The sequence below is a fragment of the Opisthocomus hoazin genome, chromosome 31, assembly GCF_030867145.1.
Source record: "Opisthocomus hoazin isolate bOpiHoa1 chromosome 31, bOpiHoa1.hap1, whole genome shotgun sequence".
NCBI classification, from domain to species: Eukaryota; Metazoa; Chordata; class Aves; order Opisthocomiformes; family Opisthocomidae; genus Opisthocomus; species Opisthocomus hoazin.
Genome location: NC_134444.1, coordinates 4,167,222 through 4,177,324, shown reverse-complemented (window position 1 = coordinate 4,177,324; position 10,103 = coordinate 4,167,222). Strand labels below are relative to the sequence as shown.

Genomic DNA, 10,103 nt, shown 5'->3' with positions numbered 1-10,103 from the left:
TATTGTCTAAGCCACAGACAGGTGGGCCCTGTTGCCTGTCCTGTCATAAGACTGTTCACAAGCCTGGTTACAAATGCCAGAAATTCTACCCCCAATAACGGCACTTGCCAGATGTGATTGTAGAAAAAAAAAAAACCACAAACCTTAGACAAAATCATTTTGAAGTCGTTCTAAACCTCTCTTCTGCAGCCGACAACCTTCAGAGATTTGAGTACAGATATTGAACTTTTCTTACATCTGATATCCCTTATTCAGCCTGAAGAAGAGAAGGCTGAGAGGGGACCTTATAAAAGCCTATAAATATCTTAAGGATGGGTGTCAGGAGGACATGGCCAGACTCTTTTCAGTGGTGCCCAGCGACAGGACAAGGGACAAAGGACAGAAATTGGACGCTAGGAAGTTCCACCTGAACATGAGGAAGAACTTCTTCACTCAGGGTGACGGAGCACTGGAACAGGCTGCCCAGGGAGGCTGTGGAGTCTCCTTCTCTGGAGATATTCAAGACCCGCCTGGACGCGGTCCTGTGCAGCCTGCTGTAGGTGACCCTGTTTCGGCAGGAGGGTTGGACTAGATGACCCACAGAAGTCCCTTCCAACACCTAACATTCTGTAATTCTGTGATTCTATGAATATTGGAGCTGTCACAAACCAGCTTCCCTCTAGCCACTGCAGCAGGGAAGAGCTGACTCCTTGGAAGCCCACAGTCTTGCTAATCATTAGACACTCAAGACAGCAGGAACCAGAGAAAGGACATGAACTGGAACAGGGCCAGGGGGTGATGGGAGGGGAGGAATATTATGAGAGGGGAGCAATACTGTGAGAAATTCACTGGCTTTGCTCTGAGAAGTCTCACCCAATTTTGTCACTCTTTTTTTCCTCTAGAACAGGTCCCTAAGCTCTGAGGCAGCAAATGTCCAACAGCAGCTCCATCACCCAGTTCCTCCTCCTGGCATTTGCAGACACGTGGGAGCTGCAGCTCTTGACCTTCTGGCTCTTCCTGGCCATCTACCTGGCTGCCCTCCTGGGCAATGGCCTCATCATCACTGCCATAGCCTGTGACTACTGCCTCCACACCCCCATGCACTTCTTCTTCCTCACCCTCGCCTTCCTTGACCTGGGCTGCATCTCCACCATTCTCCCCAAAGCCATGGCCAATTCCCTGTGGGACAGAAGGGCCATCTCCTACTTGGGATGTGCTGCACAAGTCTTTTTTATCGTTTTCTTGATCTCCGCTGAGTATGCTTTCCTCACTGTCATGGCCTATGACTGGTATACGGCCATCTGCAAACCCCTGCACTATGGGACCCTCCTGAGCAGCAGAGCTTGTGTCCACATGGCAGCAGCTGCCTGGGGCAGTGGGTTTCTCTATGCTCTGCTGCACACTGCCAATACATTCTCACTACCACTCTGCCAGGGCAATGTTGTGGACCAGTTCTGTGAACTTCCCCACATCCTCAAGCTCTCCTGCTCAGACTCAGACTACCTCAGGGAAGTTGGACTTATTGTGATTAGTGCCTGTTTAGTCTTTGGTTGTTTTGTTTTCATTGTGGTGTCCTATGTGCAGATCTTCAGGGCTGTGCTGAGGATCCGTTCTGAGCAGGGACGGCACAAAGTCACCTCAGTGTGTCTTCCTCACCTGGTTGTTGTCTCCCTGTTTGTTAGCACAGTCATATTTGCCCACTTGAAACCTCCCTCCATCTCCTCCCCATCGCTGGATCTGGTGGTGTCAATTCTGTGCTTGGTGGTGCCTTCAGCTGTGAACCCGCTCATCTACAGCATGAGGAACCAAGAGCTCAAGGACACACTGAGGAAGCTGATCCATTCACTCGTCTCTCAGCAGCGATAAGCTGCCAACGTCTCTTCACAAGTCATTTCAAACTCTTTGGAAACTCTTCCGCTGTGGTTATTTATTCAAGATAATCCTTTTTGTTCTGTAATGTCTACATCCACTCGACTTCCCTAGAGGCTTGAACCCAGCCTGTTTGACTCAGAGGCTTTGCCATGTGTTTGGAAAGACAGCACATCTATTCTGATGTGATATATCTCTGTAATAGAATCACAGTATCATCATAGAACGCTTAGGGTTGGAAGGGACCTTCAGGGGTCATCTAGCCCTATCCCCCTGCAGTGGGCAGGGACGTCTTCAACTAGACCAAATTACTCAGAGCTCCATCCAACCTTACTGTGAATATTTGTAGGGTGTTGCGTTGAAAGGGATGGAGGAATATGGCAGAAAATAAACCCCCTTGTGCTCTAACTCTCCTCACCGGAGTGGGAGGCGAGGTGCAGCTAGGTTTAAATTGTAAGTGATGTCCAATTTACCACTACCAGTCCAGTTGTGTTTAATATGTACATTAGACTACCACGATTCTGGATACACTAATAGCAGTCTGCACCTTCAGTCCAGTCGTGCTCATGAACTGGCACGGCCGCGTTTGATCACGTTCAGTGAGAAACTGTGACAACTGGCTACTGAAACAGGGCAGTTTTATTTGTGAAACAGGTATAGAGGTTTTTTGAATTGCTGGTGATAGTGACTGTCTGCAAGAAAGCACGTGCAAATATGATGTTATTAAGTATAAAACGCATGAAAATGTTATAAATAATACCCGGCCCATCGGCCGATCCTGGTTGTTGGAGGCAGTCTGAGGTGGATTTTCCCTTGACTTGCTCGCAGTGTTATCTTCTTCTCCGAAAATCCCCTCTTTCCCTGGCTATTTTTATATCCTTTCTACATTCAAGGTGGAGTTTGAGTGACTGTAGTCATACATACCTTTTATCAGGATTGGTGAAAATTCTCTCACTTCACGTTTAAAGATATAGTTTACAAAAAGTCAAGGGCGCAGACTCGAAGAGTAGTGGTCGCACCTCGGATGCAGGTAGCCTTCTGGATGGAGGTGTGTTTTGGTATTAAAATGACATTAAAACGAGCAACGTTCACAAGAGGATAGCACTTTGGCAAGGTTTCGAAAACCTATTGGCTCAGGGGGCCAGATGAGCTGCTGATCAGTTCTAGAGGACCATCTCTTCCCGCTTTATCATCACAGTCCATGGCCATGGAATCTTCACTCCGCTCCATCCTCTATGGTACATTGCAGTGAGCTGCTGTGTTTGTGGATTGCTCACGTGCCTGTTGCAGCTGGGTCCCATCCTCGGAGCTCCTTTTGATTTTATGCTTTTCCTTAATGGGTGAACACTGCTACATTTTTCATATAAACTTTAATTTTCAGATGTAAAACCTTAATTTTACTAATAATTTCACACATGATAAGCATGTTCTGGGCCCAAATGTACGAGCATAGCTGTACCCTGCTGACAAAGCTGAAGAACTGTTCTTGACTTTTAATGAAAATATTAGCACATTTTTTATTAGCTGAAATGCATTGAACACTGTTCATCCACAGAAAATATTTTCCCATAAGACCAACGTGGAAATTTCCAGCCCATTTGCTACGCTCCGGAGAAGAAACATTGGTCTTCCCCATTCCATCCATGACACTGCTCTGCCTTCTGTACTGTGTATTGGCTCTCAGCACTCTGTCACATGTTTCCACACGCCCTGCTTAAACTGATAGCTTCTAAAGGCATCTTTTCAGCAGACTGTCTGGATGTATGCTTTTTCCAGCGTCCATCCAGTTTTTCTCCTCCCATCACTCTCTAACCGTTCACAACACTCTCAGCCACCCAGGTGCTGCTCCAGGCTTCAGGGAGTTTAAAGCTTGCTGTGTCTGTCAGTAGTCTGTCGGATGGTCTCTTTAGCCAAGACCTTAATTGTATTTGTACCTGTCCGTTCCTAGGTATCTCACTGAAGGTTTTCCTTCAAGGTTATCCACTGTGGAAAGGGGACTTCAATGGAAGCAGCACAGACTTCATATAGAGCTGAGGAATGTGTTTTATTTTTACTTTCCTTTTATATTTTTTATTTTTTCCCTGGCAAGTAAGAAACATCCATCTGTAACTGTGCACTACTAGTTTTCCAAATAAAAGAGCTGGGAAATGGTGCAAATGAGCTGAATCATTCAGCTGCAGACTTTAGTGGAAAAAGCTTAGATTTGAGAAATCATGATGCAAGTCTCGTGTGGGAGATAATAGAAATGGAAGGGGGGGCGAGTCAGGGAGATCTCATCAGGAGACACTCCAGATCAATATGAACTGGAGAAGGCTGATACTATTTGTTCTGCAAGAGGAAGCATAAAGAACACTGGGGCAATTTCCTTTTGAAATGAGGATTTGCTGTTATTTATTGCCGAGATCATCTTTGATGTTTGGCTACGCTGCTGAAATCTAATTAGCTGCACAAATCTTGAAGACTTCAGGAAAATTATGCACAGAGACTTGGTTTGTTAGGGCCTTTTGCATGTTGATGAGCTCTCTGGTGCCAAGTTCCCACACTGCGGATACTGAAAGCATGAAAGAGCCTGTAAAGAAGTGAAAGGCAGAAACAAAGCCCAAGTCTCTGAGGGCATTGGGGACCCCACTGAGAGCCATCACTGACGAAATAACAATGACCAGGCGAGGTTCCCGTCCCTGGGAACTGGTTAAGAAAAAGTTGGAGACACTGGTTTCAGGTGGCAAAGGCAACATACAGGTGGCTTTGATGTCATGTAAGTCCTTGACTATTTTTAGCACCAGAATGACGAAGTCCTCACTCAAGGGCCTGTAAAGGATATTCTTTGCCCCCCACACTGTTCCAGGACCTTCCTGGAGTCAGTGTGAAGGGAGAGGAACATGGTAAAAGATGCTGATGCTTTAACCACAAAGCTGTGTCTTCCTGGGGATTTGGCAATGGCTGTGAGTTCCCCGCAACTCGTTTGCCTTCTTCCACAGCCCTGCTAACGATCCCCAGCCATCTCAGATTCCTTTGTCCCAAATTTTCTTGTATCCTGATTCATGCATGGGCCTTCAGCCATGTTTCAGGCATGGTTTTACGGATTTGCTAAAGACCTCAACCATCACCTTGTTTCTCCCTGAGTTCCCTCTACCCTCTCTCACATCCCTACTGGCTGCCAGTCACTGGTTAACCACTACCTGGAAAGCTAAGAGGTTCTCAAGACTTTCAATCTCATCCTCAGAGGGTGGCCAGGTTTATCCATTCACCGTTCATGGATCCTAAAAATGGCAGTTGAGGAAGAACATCTCAGAGATGTGTTCTTTGAGGTCTAAGTAATTGTGAAGGGCTGCCAGAGGAGTTTAATTGGTGTTTATATTTGTACTACAGATGGTTGGTCTCTAACAGGCAGGGAATGAGACAGAACTGCTACCAGAAAACAAATGGAAGCGGAGATTTGGCGTTCTGGGTCTGGCTGGGATGGAGCTATTTTTCTTCACAGCAGCCATGTAGTACATGCTTCAGATTTGTTACCAAAGCAGGGTTAATAACACAGGGAAGTTTTAGCTATGGCTGAACAGTGTCTGCACAGTGTCAAGACCTTTTCTGCTTCTCATACTGCTCCGCCAGCGAGTAGGCTGGGGGTGCACAAAAGTTGGGAGGGGACAGAGCTGGGACAGCTTACCCGAACTGACCAAAGGGATATTCCATATCGTATGATTGCATACGCAGCAATAAAAGCTGAGGGACAGAAGGAGGAAGGGGAGAAGCTCATTGTAATTTGGAAAGACAAAGACCTCCTACCCCAACCCTAAACTAATATTTTTTCTTAATCCTTACCCTAACCATTACCCGGCCCTAGTCCTACACCAATCCTAATCATAAACCTCAATTCTAACCTTAATTCTAATCTGAACCTTTACCTAAGTCTAAACAAACACCAGCCCCAACCTGAAGTTTAACCCTAAACCAACTGGAATCATAACTCTAATCCCAACCCTAACCCTAACTCTAACTCAATTTTAAATCAAATCTGAACCCAAACACTAACTAAACTAACGTGTATTCTAAAGCATCTTGCAAGGCCAACAGCGCCAGTGTAATGACCTCTGTACTATCTTATCAGGCAATAATTACTGTGGTAACAGCCTTAGAAAAAAAAAAATAATTTGGGTATATGGGATGGACAGAGGAGCATCCTGGTATGAACTTGTCAGTGCTGGTTTAAGGCCTGGTGGCATGAACAGCTGTCGTCTCCTCTCTCATGAACTGGAGGCTGTAGGCATCACTGTTTGTCGCCCAAGCCAGACTCATGGGTCAGATGAGCCATTTTGTATTTCTCGTATACTATATCCATTGTTTCTCTGTTGACTTAAGTAAGAGCTTAGTTAGCTAAATATCCAGGCTGTGGTTAGGACATTTCTCGTGCAATCACCTCTTGGAGTAGATCTACTGACCCCAGTCTCTTTCTGTATTTACAGTGCTGCATCTCTGACAGGAAGAAATCACCCTGAGGTGCCTGGATTTGTCCAAGCCACAGCACTTTGTAGCCTTCCTGACTAGTGGGTCTTTTGGTCCTGGTGGGAGATGACCTTCTGGTCTTAATCCTGACTGTTCTGGGTAACCCTAAAGGACAGACTGGAGGCTGATGAGTTACACATAGGGTTTCAGAGCAAGAAATCGGGGAGTGCATTAACCTCACACAATGGCAGGAGAGACTTTCCTCTGGAGGGGTTATTTGTGCTATTGGCTGTAAAGCCACCAAGGCTCCCTAGGTCAGACTCAGTCAGCCAGTCTTAGAATTGGGGTCATACTATTCTGTACAAATACAGTGATCTGCAGTATAGTGACATGACACAGTCCTTTTTTCCTTCCCATGCCTTTGTACCAAGCTTTCTCCCCAGGCCCTTTTTGTATGTGAACCAGCATGCAGACACCACAAGTGCTCAGAGTCCAGTCCCTCAGGGCCACCTCTGCCTTGAGGATAACATGAGGTCCAGTTACAGGTTGAGACACAGAGATGTGGAGGTACAGAGAAGCCTTTTCTGTTGCTGCACAGTCATGTCAAGCACAGATTGGATAGAGTTATTTTCTGTTTCCCTGTTTACCTTTTATTTCAGTTTGGTTTCCACAAGTTTGGCCCTTTTCCTTTGAGCAGCTAAACCTCATGCCTCAGTTTTTCCGTTTTTCAAAGATCTGTAGTTATGCTGGAAGTTGTTAGTCAGGCTAAAGCCAGTGATTCTGACAGTCTTTCTAAAATTATTCATGGTGCTGAGGGTGTCCAGGGAGGAGCAGTGACAGCACCAGTGTCTCCACCTTCTCTCTTGAGGCAGCTTACTAACTGTCTTATAACCAGGTGAGAGTGACAAAGAGGTGTCCAGAGAACCGCATCCAGGTGGTTTCCAGGGGAATGACAAAGAGAAACAGAGGTTACCGCTGCCTCTTGCAGAATCATGGACTGAGGAGTGTGCTCCCGCTTGTTGGATCCGGACAATGGTAAATCTGTTTTGGCGTGCCCTGAAATGCTGAGATAGTGCGGCAGCACAGACACCGCCAGGAACAGCTGCAGGCATCTGTCAGGTTGGCTGGGCTCACCGGAACGGGCTTCCCTCGGCTTCCAGAAATGCTGCCCGTGAGATAGTCACCACATAAGCAGTACTCTGGCAGTGTCCCGTGAGCAAAGCTAGCCTGAACTGTGCTCTGCCTGTGATCTTGCAAAGCACTGAGACATCTGAGAGTTAAAAAGAACAGCTGTATGTCTGAGCACATTTTGAAAGAAGCACGAAATGCTGGTATGTGGATAATCTACATGCAAATGATTGTTTTGGGTTAAAGTCGTAACCTAAAATAAATGCAGGTGCATCAAAGGGTTATTTTTTTAATAGAAGTATTGAATTTTTTTGTACATTTATATGAATAAGTAGGTAGATTAGAAAACAATCATGGTGACTTTTCCCTCATGCATATCCTAATGTTATGTTAGAAATATTGAATGGCAGCTGTATGAGATAGAGAAAACTCACAGGAAAAAGACAGAAATACCTTGGAAACAGAATCCAAGTATTAGGATGTCATGTTTTTGCGAATTCAGATTTTTCTCTTGAGAAAAATGTCCTGTGTTTTTCACTTGGCTAATCTGAATGGTTTCATTACATCTTTTCTGACCTGTAGCTCTCACCTTTCATACATCAGAGCTTAAGAAGGCTTTTCAAAGGGTGTTGGTGATAGCTGGAGAGACACCGCCAGCATCCTCTGTCCTTTGTCAAAGAGGATATTTCTCCCCCATTTCAAACTTAAACTCTTAAACATCTTTCAGCTGAGTCTCTTCTTCATAGGAAGCAACCCGCTATTGCGGTGCTGCTTGCTTGTAGCTCACATCCTTCAAGGGTGCCCAGCAAGAAGTCTTTATGCTCTGGGAAGGTGGGAAATTCAAAGGGAAGGCTCAGTTCCTCTGACAACAAGAGTATTGCCAGGTCTTGTAGGGCATGGGGAAGAATTGCAGGGTTGAGATGAGAGCAAATGGGTCCTCGGATGGACTTAGAATCTGTCAGAAATCCAAGTGATAGAGCAGCAAGTTTAGGAATGCTGAATTATTCAGGGCTCATTCAGAAGTTATAAAACGCTGACCTATTTCAAAAAAATTGTGTACTGTAGGAAGATCACCCACTTTTAATCCCTTTCTTCTCCGTATGACTGAGAACTGCATGAAGAAGTTTGCTTTCCCAAAAATGTCTTGGTAAGCAAGACGGTTCTTAAAGGGGCTAGTATTGATACATTTTCTTCCTTTTTTCTCATCTTTCACCAGGTATTCTATTTAATGAAATCACCTTTAAAATAAGAAAGTTTGTTTTATCCAGACAACAAAACCCAGTCATCCAGGCTCAAGGATTCTGTTCTCTCCTCTCTTTACAAACCTCCCTTGCAACAAGCAACTCATGTCAGATTTCTAAATAGTCATGCAAATCTTGGTCAAGCTCGCTTAATCCTGCACTTGCAAGTCTGCCTACATTTGCAGTCTTTCTCTAGGCTTGAAGCGTATGTGATGGTGGAGAGGCCATCAGCATCCTCTAAGAGCCTGTTGTTTAGATTGCTCTGTATAGGGAAAATGCCCCAAAGAAAAGGCTTGGAGAATCACACCATTGGATCTGGATTTGTTCTTCTGGGATTTTCTGACCCTTGCAGCCTGCAGGACCTCGGCTTCACAGTATTCCTGGTCATCTACCTCATGGTCCTCGCAGGGAACAGCCTGATTGCACTCATCACAGTGGTGGACTCCAGCCTCCACAGCCCCATGTATTTCTTCCTGAGGAACTTGTCCTTCCTAGAGATTTGCTACATGTCAGTCACTCTGCCAAAAATGCTGGTGGCTTTCCTGATGGAAGATGGCAGGATCTCCTTCCTCGGCTGTGCTGCCCAGCTGTATTTTCTGATTTCGCTGGGCAGCATTGAATGCCTTCTCTTGGCCGCCATGGCCTACGACCGCTACACAGCCATATGTGACCCTTTGCGCTATAACCTCATCATGACCAGGGGTCTCTGCATCAGACTGGTGGGTGGGTCGTGGATGGCTGCTGTACCAGTACAAATAGGACAGACCTACCAGGTGTTCACTTTGCCCTTCTGTGCTTCCCGTGACCTTCATCACTTTTTCTGTGATGTACCACCTCTGCTGGAACTGGCCTGTGCAGATACTTTCTGGAACCAAGTGATGCTGTACACCATCATCCTGGTATTTGCAGTCCTTCCCTTCTCCTTAATAGTTCTTTCTTACATTAAAATTATCACGGCAATTCTGAAAACACCTTCAGCTCTCGGCAGACACAAAGCCTTTTCCACCTGCTCTTCACACCTTGGGGTGGTGATGCTCTTCTATGGCTCGGCCACAGTCGCCTACTTAAAGCAACGGTCGAAGAATACTGTAGAGGCCGACAAATACCTTGCCCTGTTTTACACAGTGGTGACGCCTATGTTTAACCCTGTCATCTATAGCTTGAGGAATAAGGAAGTGAGAATGGCCTTGAAAAGACTCCTATGGACAAAGTGATGCTACAGAGTATGTAAAATAGTTCCAAACAGTAACCAAAGATCCCACCGGGTTATTTGGTTGCCTGAACAAAGGCATCCCGTATTCGCTCAAAAACACCCACATCTCTGTCCAACCTGACTTACATCCTCCTCGAGAAGGGGAAAGGTATCCTGAGGCATTCCGCTTATGTCAAGCCCCACTATAATATCTTTGTACTCTGCAGCATCTTCAGTGCCCCTAACTAGTTTAA

General features: G+C 45.7%; 1 protein-coding gene across 1 annotated transcript; it reads left to right on the top strand.

Moving 5' to 3' along the window:
• The first annotated feature begins 909 nt into the window (after positions 1-909).
• LOC104331066 (uncharacterized) lies at positions 910-9,871 on the top strand. The gene is made up of 9 exons (XM_075445512.1): positions 910-1,827; positions 3,047-3,086; positions 3,625-3,687; positions 4,694-4,730; positions 4,827-4,877; positions 5,901-6,143; positions 7,022-7,095; positions 7,184-7,323; positions 8,843-9,871. The coding sequence occupies exons 1-9, from the start codon at positions 910-912 to the stop codon at positions 9,869-9,871; spliced, it is 2,595 nt and encodes an 864-aa protein (XP_075301627.1).
• The last annotated feature ends 232 nt before the right edge of the window (positions 9,872-10,103 follow it).

Bases quoted from the DNA above. Each gene is read 5' to 3' on its own strand.
- LOC104331066 (XM_075445512.1), top strand. From the start codon at position 910: ATGTCCAACAGCAGCTCCATCACCCAGTTCCTCCTCCTGGCATTTGCA. The intron at 4,731-4,826 runs GTAAAAGATGCT...CTTCTTCCACAG, and splicing joins TGTGAAGGGAGAGGAACATG to CCCTGCTAACGATCCCCAGC. The intron at 7,096-7,183 runs GTGCTGAGGGTG...TCTTATAACCAG, and splicing joins TCTTTCTAAAATTATTCATG to GTGAGAGTGACAAAGAGGTG.